The 15208-nt window shown below is 49.2% G+C and overlaps 1 protein-coding gene across 3 annotated transcripts in view; it reads right to left on the minus strand.

Annotated features, from left to right (window-relative positions):
* Positions 1-15208, minus strand: part of cfap92 (cilia and flagella associated protein 92 (putative)) — a 185710-nt gene that overhangs the window by 49420 nt on the left and 121082 nt on the right. For all 3 annotated transcript variants that reach the window (XM_072472553.1, XM_072472552.1, XM_072472551.1), the window contains exons 10-11: positions 8330-9234; positions 5275-5469 (exon numbers count right to left, since the gene is read on the minus strand). In XM_072472553.1, coding sequence (XP_072328654.1) covers positions 5275-5469; positions 8330-9234 — 1100 coding nt within the window. The remainder of the gene's footprint in view (positions 1-5274; positions 5470-8329; positions 9235-15208) is intronic.

Raw genomic sequence — 15208 nt, forward strand, 5'->3', positions numbered from 1 at the left:
GTAGCCTGGGCCTCTGGATTACTGGTCAAGTGGCATTACCACTACCCCCACCATCTTCCCCATATCTTTGGAGTTTATTAAAGAACTGGGATGGCCCACATTTTTTCTTCTTCTTAACTGGATGGTGTAAATTTGAGATGCCTGTCTGGTATGGGTTCCGGTATTTTCCTCACCTGCTGCCCCAGGGGCTACAGGACAAGGTGGTGTCAAAACCAGGGGTAGGTGAGGGTAAAGTGTTGGAAATTCATAAAGGAGTTGATGGATTGGAAGGGAGCCCCAATAGGGGTAGTGAAGCGTAAGTGGAAGGAAGAGTTGGGAAGGGAGGTGGAGGCTGGGGTGTGGGAAGAAGCTTTGAGGAGGGTGAATGCATCCTCTTTGTGTGCTAGACTTTGCCTTCTTCAGTACAAGGTGGTTCACAGGACACATTGGGCGAAATTCTCCCCCAACGGCGGGATGTCCGCCGACTGGGGCCAAAGACGGCGCCAATCAGACGGGCATCGCGCCGGCCCAAAGGTGCGGAATGCTCCGCATCTTTGGCGGCCTAGCCCCAACATTGAGGGGCTAGGCCGACGCCGGAGGGATTTCCGCCCCGCCAGCTGGCGGAAATGGCGTTTGTTGCCCCGCCAGCTGGCGCGGAAATGCGGCGCATGCGCAGGAGCGTCAGCGGCCGCTGTCGGTTTCCCGCGCATGCGCAGTGGGGAGAGTCTCTTCCGCCTCCGCCATGGTGGAGGCCGTGGCGGAGGCGGAAGGGAAAGAGTGCCCCCACGGCACAGGCCCGCCCGCAGATTGGTGGGCCCCGATCGCGGGCCAGGCCACCGTGGGGGCACCCCCTGGGGTCAGATCGCCCTGCGCCCCCCCCCCAGGACCCCGGAGCCCGCCCACGCCGCCTGGTCCCGCCAGTAAATACCAGGTTTGATTTACGCCGGCGGGACAGGCAATTTCTGGGCGGGACTTCCAGGCCGGAGAATCCAGCGGGGGGTCCCGCCAACCGGCGCGGCCCGATTCCCGCCCCCGCCCAATCTCCGGTACCGGAGACTTCGGCGGGGGCGGGATTCACGGCGGCCAACGGCTATTCTCCGACCCGGCGGGGGGTCGGAGAATGGCGCCCATTATGACTGTTACCAGATGAGCAGGTTTTTTGAAGGGGTGGACGATAGGTATGGGCGGTGCGAGGGTGGGCCCATAAATCATGTGCACATGTTTTGGGCCTGTCCGAAGCTTGGGGAATTCTGGCAGGGATTCGCCGACGTTCTGTCCGAGGTCTTGAAGGTAAAGGTGGTCCCATGTCCGGAAGTGGTGATCTTTGGAGTGTCAGAAGACCCGGGAGTCCAGGGGCCGAGAGAGGCCAACGTCTTGGCCTTTGCCTCCCTGCATATAAACACTCCACTCCACACTCACCCTCATTCCAGCCAAGTAGATGGCACCACAAAGAGCGGCCCCGAGGTTTACTGAGGCAGAGCTGGAGATCTTGCTGGATGCCACGGAGAGAAGAGGCTGGGCGTCCCATCCCCCAGGGTGGGAAGGAGGTTGCCACCCGCCAACGACAACTGGCCTGGGCGCAGGTGGCAGACGCCGTGGGCCCCACCACGAGGACCAGCCAACAGTGCCAAAAGAAGCCACAAAATCCCCTCAGGACGGCCCGGGTGAGTCACCACCCCATCCCACAATTCCCCGGCCCCCACCCCTCTTCTCATTCCCCCTGCCCCTCCCTCCCCCATGTGGCCCCCACCAGGTGGACCAGCTGGATGAGGATCGGCAACCCCCCAGTGCAGGCAGGGTGAGTCACCACCACTATGTCCACCCCCATCCCACACTACCATAACACATTCCCCCCCCCCCCCCCCACAAAGGACGACCAAACCCTAGCCGCCAGCAGCCCCCTGCACCCATACCCCTTCCATGGTCAGGTGCTCCGCACACACAGGCCCTCTGCCCTTCCCACATCCGAGTGTCTCACACTGTCCATTATCTATCCCCCGTCGCGGAGCAGAGGGCGATGGATCTGGTTGGTGAGGTGGCAGAGCGGGCAGTCACAGAGGCAGAGGCCGACATGGGACAACCAAGAGAGCGCCCAATGCGCTGCGATGTCCCTATGAAACCTGAGTCAGCCCCCCTCTCCACACACCTACCCGCAATATCACCATGTGTCTTGTATTGTGTCTCGCAGGGTCACTACCCAACGATACGGGACCGGCTGGGATCACTTGCTCCAAGCCACAGACCCACAACACACCGGAACACAAGTCTGGGGACAACACCATCTTCTTGTCACTGTATCACCGGCACATCACCATCACAGAGACACTCACCGAGGCTGGGGCACGATCTGATGTGCACCACACACATGCAGCTGTACATCAGGTGAAGGTATGAACCCCCGAGAGGGCGGACGGTCAGAGGATGGCCAACCCAGGGAATATCTGCCGTCCAGGGTGGCCTAGCACGTCTGGAAAGGGTGGTCTCACCGGGTGCAGGGCATGAGGGGGTGTCAGCAACCATTCAGCACCTGCAGGTGCACTTGGAGGTTTCCAATCATCTGCAGCAGCAGAAGGCAGTGCCGACAATGTGTGGCACCCAGGTCAACACTGCACAGGTGGCATCTGCGGTGGAGGTCTTGCGGGCAAAGATAACGGCTATGGATCAGGATATCCAAGGCCTGGGGCACTATGTGGACAGTGGCTGAGGCACAGGACAGGGCGGCCATGTTACAGGCAGCCATGTACAAGAGCCGCATGGACATTGCTGTGGTGCTCAGAGCATGGCCGGTCACAAAGGGATATGGTTGGGGGGTGTTGAGCGCATTGGCCAGGTGCTGGCTGACCTGAGCCAGTCACAGAGGGACATGGCATGGTTCCAGATGGACCTGGCACAGTCACTGGGTGAAGTGGCCCAGTCCCAGGTGGACTTGGCCAGACCCGGAGGGACATGGCCCAGCCCCAGAAGTATGTGTCTCAGTCCCAGAGGGATGTGGCCCAGTCTCTGTGCTCCATGACCGTGAGCATAGAGACCCTGGTCAAGACGATGTGGGAGGCCCTCCTCGGGCTGTATTGGAGGGCTCCTCCAGAATGATCCAGGCATCTGGATCGCGTCTTCAGCACGCTGATACACGCCTCAATGACACCCCTGGTGCTGCATGGGCATTGCTTTCGGCGTTCTTCGCGCCGGTCTAGGGCACCGGAATAGGCGTCATCAGCCACGACTGCAGTGGATAATCCCTGTCACCCAAGAGCCAACTCCTCAACCGATGGAGTGCCACAAAGGTGTCAGGAACCATTGAGTGTCATGCACGCTGGCTCGATATCGGATGCAGACGTGCACGCTGTGCATCCAGTGGGCAAACACCAGCTGCACATTCAGGGAGTGTGCCGGTGCTTGTAGGGGCACATGCGTCCCGTTGATCACCCTCAGATCTGGGGCATGCCAGCGATTGCAGCAAATCCCACTACCCGGGCAACCTGGTGGGCTCAGTCTATGTTGGAGGTGATACACTGTGTCGCCCTGGCATGTAGGGCATGCGTAACAATGTGGGTGTACCTGTGCATGGAGGTCTGGGAGATCACAGACAGGTTTCCGCTCAGCACCTGGAAGGACCCCCTGGTGTAAACAACCATGGAGACTGTCACCTTGATGACCACTGCGAGCAGGTGTCCTCTCCCCATACCCTCGGGGTTCCAGCTGATCCAACATCCAACACAGGTGTCGCACGGTCTCCCTGCTTAGCCGTAGTCATTGGCGACATCCAGGCAGCGTGCATGACGCCATCGTCCTGGCACACTCAACGGTTCCTGACACCTTTGTGGCACTCTGTCGGTTGAGGAGTTGGCTCTTGGGTGACAGGGGTTATCCGCTGCAGTCGTGGCTGATGACGCCTATTCCGGTGCCCCAGACCGGCGCGAAGAACGCCGAAAGCAATGCCCATGCAGCACCAGGGGTGTCATTGAGGCGTGTATCGGTCTGGCAGGTCCTTGAAGGACTGGCACTGCCGGTATACACAGGGCTTGATGGAGCTCCTCTTTCCCACCTCCTCCTTCCCACCTCCTCCTTCTAACCTCCTCCGTCCCACCTCCTCCTCAGCCTGTTAGGCGGCCGCTTTTCCATTGTCACCAGCTGGCCTCAGTTCCTCTGGAGCAGGCTCATGTTCTGCAGGGTCCTCCCCGAGCATCTCCTGTTCGTGCATGGACACCCCAAACCCACGGTCCATCTCCTGGTCGACCCCCACTACTGCCCTGGCCCTGGCAGATGCCCCCCAGCCAGTAGCACAACTGTCATCCCACTGTTTCGCCTTTGGGAAGTTTCCTTACCTCCTCTCTCTCCCTCAGAAGCAACGGTGCCCAGTTCGCGTTTTCAAAGACCGAAAGTGAATGGCGCCGGTGCCTATCCACCTGGTGGAGGGGGAGCATTGCAGGAGGCCAGAGATTACCGGGTCGGGCCCTTTAATGATATGTGAACAAATGTTACTGAGGTGGCATGGTAGCACAGTGGTTATCACTGTTGTTTCACAGCTTCAGGGTCCCAGGTTCGATTCCCGGCTTGGGTCACTGTCTGTGCAGAGTCTGCACATCCTCCCCGTGTCTGTGTGGGTTTCCTCCAGATGCTCCGGTTTCCTCCCACAAGTCCTGAAAGACGTGCAGGTTAGGTGGATTGGCCATGCTAAATTTACTGGAGGGTCCAAAAAGGTTAGGTGGGGTTAGTGGATTACGGGGATGGGGTGGAGGCGTGGGCTTAAGTGGGGTGCTCTTTCCAAGGGCCGGTGCAGAGCCGATGGGCCAAATGGCCTCCTTCTGCACTGTCAATTCTATAATTCTATGATTCAATTCTATGATTTGCATGCCCGCACCAGTGTAGGACGTGGAATACATCCATGCCACCATCGATACACAGCAAAGGTTGCTTTATATTACACAGGGGCTCATGGAGATGGACATGATAAAGATAATCGTCCATGTATGCACAGCCCACAGTCCAGCTCCACCCACAAAATGGCATCACTGAAGCCACGTAATAAGACAAAATCTTTTCTTAAAGGGTCACTCGCATGACACTAGGTACCCAAGACCTTTCTTGCACACCTTCCAAGCTGGCTCAAGTAACAAAATTCCAAGAACTTATCTCTTTCATGTTCTCGTGACTGACAACAGCGACATTGCATAGAGATATTTTAAGAATGGACAAAATTGAAGGCTTTATGAAAGAGAAAAAATGGTGATGATCTCTGTCAGACTGGCCACTAACTGCAATGTTTCAATTAATTATATATGTAAAGGAAGATCTCACCTACACAATGCCTGAAAGCAGTCCTGAGGAGTCATGTCCCTGATATACAGCAAAGGTTGCTTTATGATATTATGTAGGGGCTCACGGAGATGGACATGATAAAGATAGTCGTCCATGTATGCATACAACCGCTTTTTAAAACTGAAATCGGAATTGTACAGAACCGTAATCCTTTCTTCTTCATGAGCCACAGATCTGAAAAACGTAAATAAAAAGAGAAAGATTTTTTGTACAAGTGGATTAATATGAAGAGGGGCGATCATAAGCCAAATTTTACTGGTATAACTTTCAGGTTCTGAGAAAAATTGAAATTGCATTTTGAGTGATTTGATTGGTTCCTTACAAAACCATAATGGTGGAAAATTCAATTGGAAATTTAGTCATACGATAGAAAAAGACTGACAAAAATGTGCCAACAGGAAATAATATATTATAGGCAGTGAATGTGCATAAATGTAATATTTTTCAGAATATCTAATGTTACACAAACAAGTAAATATGGCACTGAATGACCTTAGTTGTGTACAATTCACTACCGAAACATTTGCACTATCAGAATTTTACTTGATGTTGCCATGGTCAGAAAGTGAGCAGTCGGGCAGCACGGTGGCGCAGTGGGTTAGCCCTGCAGCCTCACGGCGCTGAGGTCCCAGGTTCGATCCCAGCTCTGGAGTTTGTGGAGTTTGCACATTCTCCCCGTGTTTGCGTGGGTTTCACCCGCACAACCCAAAATTGTGCAGGGTAGGTGGATTGGTCACGCTAAATTGCCCCTTAATTGGAAAAAGTGAATTGGGTACTCTAAATTTATATGAAAACAAAAGAAAGTGAGTAGTAGGGGAGGGGTTGGTATGGCAGCGGATGGAGGCAGGCTCTTGTAAAGACGCAGTTTGGGGGCACTGTTGACGGCGCCTCTTTCGTTCTCGCCGGCCAGGTACTGCACAAGCCTGGTAGTGGTGGCGGCCCTGAGGGTGTGGTACAGTGGCGGCAGCACTTGAGGCTGGAGGGGGCTTCGGTTTGAGCACCTATTAGCAGGAATCATAGGTTTTCTCTGGAGGAATGGCTGGATGGGGAGGTTTCGGGGGTGGGGACGGGTGGGGATTGAGGGGTTTGGGGACCTAATCGTTCAAGGCAGCTTTTCGAGCTTGGAGGGGTTGGTGGAGGAGTTTGGGCTGCCTGTCGGGAATGGGTTCCGGTATTTGCAGGTGAGGGATTACATTCTGAAGCAGGTGCCGAGCTTTCCCGACCTGCCGCCCCCAGGGCTGCAGAACAAGGTGGTGTCGAAAACAGGAGCGACAAAGGCAGAGTGTTGGAAATCTATAAAGAGCTAATGGATTGGGTGGGAGCCCTGATAGGAGAACTGGGAGGAAGAACTGGGAAGGGAGTTGGAGGTTGGGTTATGGGCGCATCCTCTTTATGTGCAAGGTGGTCCACAGGGCACACATGACTGTGGCCAGAATGAGCAGGTTTTTTGAGGCGGTGGAGGATAGGTGTGGGCGGTGTGTGGGTGGGCCCGCGAACCATGTCCACATGTCCGAAGCTGGAGGGATTCTGGCGGGGGTTTGCTGATGTTATGTCTGAGGTGTTGAGGATGAGGATGGTCCAGAGTCCAGAAGTGGCAATTATTGGGGTGCCAGAAGACCCGGGAGTCCAGAGGGCGAGAGAGGCCGACGTCTTGGCCTTTGCCTCCCTGGTAGCCCGGAGACGGATCTTATTGGAGTAGAGGGACTCAGGGCTGCCGAAAGCGGGGGTTCGTGGAGTGACTTGCAGAATTCCTCAGGCTGGAAAAGATCAAGTTCGCCTTGAGAGGAATGTGGAGGGGTTTGCCCGTTCATCGACTACTTTGTAAACAGTTAAGATGTCAGCAGTGGGGGGGTGGAGGGGAATGTGTTGGGGAGGTGGAAAGCGGGTGGTGGGACGGTGGAATGTTAGATATTTATTTACTTTGGTTATTTGTATTCCTGTTTGCTTTCTTGTTGATATGGTTGCGTTTGATGTATATATATATAAATGACTCAATAAAAATATAAATAATTTTATTTGATGTTACCTTTCTATATAAATCGATTATTTATGATCAAAGAACACTTAAACGTTATAAAAAATACAATATGGGTGAAATTGATCCTGGTAAAATGTGCTTATAATGGCATCCTGTTTTACACAAGGTCCTATTTTCTTTTCCATTAACCTTTTTTAAAAAAATTCTAATTAAGGGGCATGGCCAATCCACCTATCCTACACATCTTTGGGTTGCGGGGGTGAGACCCACGCAGACACGGGGAGAATGTGCAAACTCCACACGGACAGTGACCCGGGGCCAGGATCAAACCCGGGTCCTCGGCGCCATGAGGCAGCAGTGCTAACCACTGCACCATCCTGCTGCCCTCGTTTTCCATTAATCATGGTGTAAATCAGGCTGTTGATTCACAAGGAGTGTGGCTGGTGCTTCTGGAAAAGACAGGTTTTAACCCCAATTTATCAAATAATTAGCATTCCAAGAGTTTTCTCGAATTGCAGCCTTTTCTTTGAATTCTTTTGTATTCGTTCCTATTTGCTCACTTCCATAGTTGAAGAGTTGGTTAATTGAAGGTCAGTTTCTTGGTACTATTGTTTTTACATGTATCAGATATTTTCCCACTCTGGGAAAACAGCAAATTCAATGTATATTATAAAATGATAAATTATAGATAACTAAGTTCATGGATACCTCTGTTTCAGACTAAATCATAGAATTTATAGTGCAGAAGGAGGCCATTTGGCCCATCAAATCTGCGCTGGCCCTTGCAAAGAGCACCCACCTAACTTTTTGGATACTAAGGGGCAATTTAGAATGGCCAATCCACCTAACCTGCACATCTTTGTACTGTGGGACGAAACCGGAGCACCCGGAGGAAAGCGACTTATAAACGCATTGTTTAAATTTCATCCTTTCTTTCTTGGTTTTGTTACCTCTTTGTCCTTTCTGTTACCTGGATATAAAGCTTACGCAAACATTTTTAGCAGCTTTATCTTTGTCAAATATAATTTAGTAGTATGTTGCACTGGCTCATCCTACCTGACTGGCAGCATTTCCCACAATTTCTTGAGCCCTTTATCTTTCAGTCCCTCCAAAACAAAGAGATGAATTCTTCCATCCATTACATGAAAGCCTGTCAAAATATCCATATGGTAGCTTTCCTTTTGCTCAATTTCCACCTTAAGTGCTGCATCGGCTGCTTCACTTTCACCATTTGACATAGGATCCTGGCAAAGTGCGGCACAATTAATTGAACCAATTATTCCTAGCAAATCGTGAAGAAATTCTTTGTTTTTATAGTCAAAATTGTAAATAACTCGACCAAATTTGCACGCCTCTATTTCATTTGTTACATCCGTTCTTCTCGATAAAGGATAAGCCAATTCAATTCTCACATTAAGCACAGAGTTTGATTCCAAGTAATGCCCTTCAGTTAATGGGTGGTCATCTGGACCATCAACGGCTCCTGAAACACCTAGAATGCGCCTACCCAATCCATCAGTTTGGTAACCCATTGGATCTGGTGATCTGCTGTTCTGTATGGATACAGCAACATTCAAACACTTTTCACCATATAGAAGGTCAGAAAAGGCCACCTTAGCAATGCCATAAGGATCCCAAGATTTATTTGTTTTTATGAAAGGATCGTGGACAGTTCGTTTACTACTGACAAGGCTAACATTGCTCAGTTTGGTATCTTCAGTCTCAAAACCAAACAACGCTGGTGGCTGGGATTGTAACTTTGGTCTCCTGTCCCGGTCATGAATCTCTATCTCTAGTGGAGGCCCAAGTAGATACTCTCTGAGTTTATCTGGGTTGAAGGTCCCTGTTAGAATCACATTCACATCCTTGAAGGAAACTTCTGTCCCATGCCCTCTGCCTTTAGTCTGATGACATGGCAGGTCATAGAATTTATACTGACAGTACACAGGGCCACATTGTTCCTAGGAGAAGAAACAAAATTAGGACAAAAAGTTAGTCATTTTATTTTGCATAGCATTGTTAGATTAACAACTTCAGACTATATATATGTCAATGCTGTACAATGAAGTGCCTTGTACGTACATAGGTTTAAAAAAAAACCTGCAATGCTAGAATAAAGAGTTCCTTAAAATATTGCATGTGCTTAATGTGTAATAAAAATGGTCTTGCTATTTTCTTTGTCTTTGCTAACCTGGGAAAATTTGCTTTGTAAACTATTTTTTTAACCATAATGTTGTGGGCGAGGCATTTTCAGAACCCCAAAATGTATCATGGAGTTCAACCAACCTCTCCCTTTAATGTATTTGTTGCTTTTCAGAACACGCAGCTTTTTCTCTAGGTGTGGGATTACAATTATGGACACGTGGGTTTTTAAACATAAAACACTTTATTCCACGAACTCAACTTAACATCTTAAATAAATATTGGATCTCTTAACACCCCTTACTTCAAAGATAACTCAGAAAATATTGCAACAGTAAATCATTCCTTAAAATGTTCCTTCAAACTTCCAAGAGACTTAACACCTTTCAACAAAATCACATCAGGTTAAAGGCTTTACTTTAAATCACCCAAATAATCCAGAGATAGTCTTTTATGGCAGAAATCCAGCTCACTGCAAAACACAGACACACACCCAGCTCTTCTCCAAACCAGAACTTCTCAAGCCGCTGTCTCAAACTGGCTTTCTCCTTTTAATCAGCTCACAGCAAAAAAGCCAGGCACTTTTAAACTGCTCTCAGCAAAACCAGCCAGACACTTTTCAAAACTGAAACTTCAAAATGGCTGAACTGAGCTGAGCTCCACCCACTCTCTGACATCACTGTTTTCTTAAAGGTACATTGCTTACACGTCCATTTCTTAAAGGCACTCTTGCATGACAATAACATACTTTGATGCAATGGGTTGCAAGTTCTTAAAAGTTTTAACAAACCAGTATTCTTCTATTCACAAAAATAAAAAATCTAATCTTTTCAAATTCTTAGCAACTTTCAATTTTTAAAATGAATTTATTCTCAACCTGCTTTTTGGATTTTTTTTCAAATCAACTCTTGATTATTCCATTATCATGAATGGACATGACAAGTAATTGACTTTTCTCACTTTTTTATTTGAACACCTCTTTGCTTCTTTCATATACAGACTTTATGATCTGATTTTATACTGTCACATTATCCAAAATCACCTTCTGGGGAAGCTTCCATTTTGTCAGTCTACAATTTGAAACCGTTGTCTGTTTGCAAATGTTACTGTTCCTCTTGTCATGATATGCAAACATGCAACCAATGAACACTCAGAATAGGACACAACCAATGGGCAGTCAGGATACTCAGAGGTGGCATCACCACAAGGGGGCATGACATAAACACTGTAAAAGGGATGAGCATTCACACCCTGCCTCTTTCCACAGACAGACATCTAGAGAGTTAGACAGGGTTGATCAGCAGCATCACACCCCAGCACGTGGCTTAGAGCAAGCTGGTACAGTTAGACTGAGTTACTACAGTTAGATTAGCAGAGAGTCAAACTCATTTGAGAACTGTCTTAATAGTTCAATAAACACGTTGAACTAATTTCAGAGTCTGGAGCATCCTTTAGTAAAGACTGCATCAAGTAGCAGCCTGTGTTATCCGAAGCAGCATAACACAACACCTCTTGCAGTATCTATCCCCAGCAGTGTTCACCCTGTACAAGCCATCTAATCTGTTCTCAATACAAGAAACAAATGTTCGCAATCGACATTAATTTAGTCTTTGCCATCCATGCTATCTTGAGAGTAACATTCAAGAATGAATGTCGGAATGAAACACTCCCCAAGTTCACATGAAAAATATGGGTGAGGAAGGTCAACGTACACTGCCTAAAGTGTGTATTTTCCAGTATTAATGCCTTGGGGGTGGGGTGGGGGGGGGGGGGGGCATGATGTACAACTGACTCCAGGAAAACAGAAAATCTGGCTCAGACCAATAGAGCTTGCATGGCTTTAGATAGTTCAATTTTCTGGCAAGTTACTTAAACAGGCTGTAAGTGATCCTGTTGAAGACGAGTCAGAGATCAGTTTAAATGTTTTAACATTAAAGCCTAGCACAATTTTCCATCTGGTTAGGAGGAAATTGTACTGGACACTGCCTTGATGTCTCCGGAGGGGGAGCTGAGGGAGTCCCCATTAGTGGTGATGCTCTGAATTGATCCAAGGCCGATCATTCATATTTCCCACAGGTACAATAAAGTTTTAGTACAGGTTGCTGTTATTGGCATTTTATGAAATTGTTAGAAGGTTTTCTCAAACATTTTATTGTGTGTTTCCCTTCTCTTAAAAGCTTGCTGCTGATGGCTGGAAAAGCATCCAAGACCTAAGGTGGAGTTTGTACACAGTAAATAGGTACATTTTGAGCTATGTTAATGTACACTTTCAGTAAAAGAATCAATAACTATCTAACTGCAAAAACTTTGTATCAGCACTTCTCCTCCAAACATACAGCTCCAGCACAAATTGCAGTCATGGTAATGCAATGGAAAGTATTGCTTGTCAATTTTTTGGACCAAAGAAGCAGTTCAGGGGATTGACAATTTATTCAGTTCCCTTCCTCTCCACAGATGAGGAGCTATTAAGTCAAACAAAATAATTGCAAGCTACTTGTTATGCATATGGTAACATGACCACAGGAGATGGGACTTTACCATCCTGGGGACACAGTTTCGATCATATTTATAGAATCCCTACAATACAGAAGGAGGCCATTCGGCCCATCGAGTTTGCACTAACCCTCTGAAAGAGCACCATGCCTGAGCCCAGACCCTGCCCTATCCTCGGAACACCCACCCAACCTTTTGGACACTACGGGGCATTTTAGCATGGACAATCCACCTAACGTACACATCTATGGACCTTAGGAGGAAACCAGAGCATTTGGAGGAAACCCATGCAGACACGGGGAGAACATGCAGACTCCACAGAGACAGTCACCCAAGGTTGGAATTGAACCTGGCACTGTGAGGCAGCAGTGCTAACCACTGTGCCACCGTCCCGCGCACATCATATTGACACATGATGTTCAACAGTTTGGATTGTAGAATGTTCAGTTTCAGCATATGATAGCTAAGTGATCTTTGAAACAAACCAGACACGTAGGTTTTGTTTTTATTCTTTCATGGGGTGTGGGCATTGCTGGCTAGGCCAGTATTGATTGCCCAGCCCTAATTGCCCTTGAGAAGGTGGTGACGAGCAGCCTTCTTGAACCGCTGCAGTCATGTGATACAATTAGGAATGGTGGGAATTCCAGGATTTTGACCCAGCAACAGTGAAGGAATGGTGATATTTTCCATGTCAGGATGGTGAATCGCTTGGAGTGGAACTTGCAGGTGGAGGTATTCCCATGAATATCTGCTGTCCTTGTCATTCACAATGTGAGTGCTGCTGACCTTTAAAGGGAGATTGTTAGATTCTTTCTGTGTTAGAGGTGTCCATTGTGCGATATTTATCAGGTGCAAATGTTACTTTTCACTTATCAGCCCAAGCCTGAATTTTGTCCAGGTTTTGCTGCATTTGGACATGGGCTGCTTCAGAATGCGAGTCGTAAATGATGCTGAACATTGCGCAATCATCAGCGAACATTCCTCCTTCTGACCTTATGCTGGAAGGAAGATCATTGATGAAGCAGCTGAGTGGTTGGGCCTAGAACACTACCTGAGGAACTTCTGTACCAATATCTTGGGACTGAGATGATTACCGTCCAACAACTGCAACCATTTTCCTTTGTGCTCGGTATGACTCCAACCAGCAGCGTTTTCCCACAATTCCCATTAACTCCAGCTTTGCTGGGGCTCCTTTATGCAATATTCAGTAAAATGCTCACTTGTGAAGGTCGGCCACTCTCACCGCTCCTCTTGAGTTCAGCTCTTTTGTCCATAGAATCCCTACAATGCAGTAGGAGGCCATTTGGCCCATCAAGTCTGAACCGACCCTCTGAAAGAGCACCCTACATAGGCCCACCCTGGACCCATCACCGTAACCGCACCCAACAACAAAGGGTAGGTAACAACTTCAACATCTGGAGCCATCTTGCGGGCTAAGGTGGAACAAGTCCACTGCATGTGAGGCCTAAGCTCCTTTTGGCACTGCAATGAAAGTTATAAAAATACAACATGTTTGGGCTGTTCTACTCCCGATCTGCTGCTGCTTCCAATTGAATCTAATGAATTACAATTGCACTCAGCCGGGACAGCACGGTGGTTAGCACTGCTGCCTCATGGCGACAAGGTCCCAGATTCGATCCTGGCCCTGGGTCACTGTCCGTGTGGAGTTTGCATATTCTCCCCGTGTCTACATGGCTTTCACCCCCACAAGCTAAAGATGTGCAGTTAGGTGGATTGGCCACGCTAAATTGCCCTTTAATTGGAAAAATGAATTGGGTACTCTAAAGTTAAAAGAAAAATAATTGCACTCAGCCCCAGGAATTGGCATGCATATATAAAGGACACAGATACCTTTGGACCAGAGTCCATGCCATGTGTTCTTGCTCCAAGATGAATAATTTGATCATGTTGCTATTTGTCCAGCTTACAGTGGGTTAAATCACATGTTCATTTTGCATGTTTTTTCCACTCCTTTATATTTAGTTAACAGGTAGCTGGTGTTCATTAGCTAGGTGTTAATTGATCTACAGTGTAATCGGCTGACTAAGAAGCTGAAACCGGTTTGAGGCCTAATTTGGTAGGAGCACAAAATGATGAGTGCATTACCGGCCCAATGGAGTGAGGTGAGAACAGGAGTGGACATTTCAGAGCAGAGAACTTCATTGTGGGCAAAGCTGATAATTGTAAAAACTAACCAACGCAACTGATAAGAATGGTGGTACAAGAAGGGGCAGTAATGTATGTAGTTCCTGTGGGATGAGGAAGATTTGAGTGGCAGTATGTTAACTCAGATCAACTGGAAGTGTCTCCACAGGAGATGATTTTCTCCACACCTCTGAATTGGAGGTGGAGTTGATAACACTGTACGCTGAAACACCAGGGATTGAAAAAAGATTCCACAAGGTTGAGAATTTCAGTGGGATGTCACCCACCCGAAGGTAGGGAGCTGACAGCTAGAAGAAGTTATTGTAATCATCCACAAGTTACAAAAAGTGAAAAGGAAGACGGTCTAGAGCAGGAACACCCTGGAAAAGTCACCTTCATTAACTAGTTTGAAGAATTGGGGCTGGATTCTCCACAGCCCCGCCCTGAAATTGTGTTTGGCGCGGGGGCGGAGAATCAACATTCGCGCCGAAATCGGGCCAGCGCCGCTCCGGCGAATCTCCGGGACTCGAGAATCGGCGATTTTGCGATTTACTCCGCGCAGCTGGGGGGCCATTGCCAGAGGCCTTCCCAGCGATCCTTCGCTTCCGACCGGCCGAGTTCTTGATGGCGAACTAACATGCTATGGCTGGTCGGTACTCTCGCGTGGCGGCTGCAGACTCAGCCCGCGGCCACCCTGATAGGGGGCGGCAGGATCGGGCAACGTTGGGGGGTGGGGGGGTGGGGGGGGGGCCCAGGTGGGGGCCCTTATGGCTGGCCGGGGGGGGGGGGGGGGGGGGGGGGGCCTTATGGCCGGCCGGGGAAGAGATCAGGCCAGACGGATCCTTGGCCACGTGGCTGATCTGGGGGCCTACATCTCCCAGATGCCTCCCCGGTCCAGGTCTGCCATGGTGCTCGGCGCAGCCACAGGAGGCCGCCACCGTGCGCATGGGCGGACTCTAAACTGGAAGTGCGGCAGCCCGTATCCGCAGCCAAAGCTGCGTGAAGCACTCAGGGTCCCTGCTGGCCCCCTGAAGGTAGGTAAATCGGCTTGTATTTCTTTCAGGAAACTCGGGAGTGCAACGACAATGTTTCTACGCCGGTGTGGGGACATAGCCCCATTTTGGGAGAATCCAGACCTTGGTTCCCTGTGGGGAA

Source organism: Scyliorhinus torazame, chromosome 13 (assembly GCF_047496885.1).
Source record: "Scyliorhinus torazame isolate Kashiwa2021f chromosome 13, sScyTor2.1, whole genome shotgun sequence".
Taxonomy (NCBI): domain Eukaryota; kingdom Metazoa; phylum Chordata; class Chondrichthyes; order Carcharhiniformes; family Scyliorhinidae; genus Scyliorhinus; species Scyliorhinus torazame.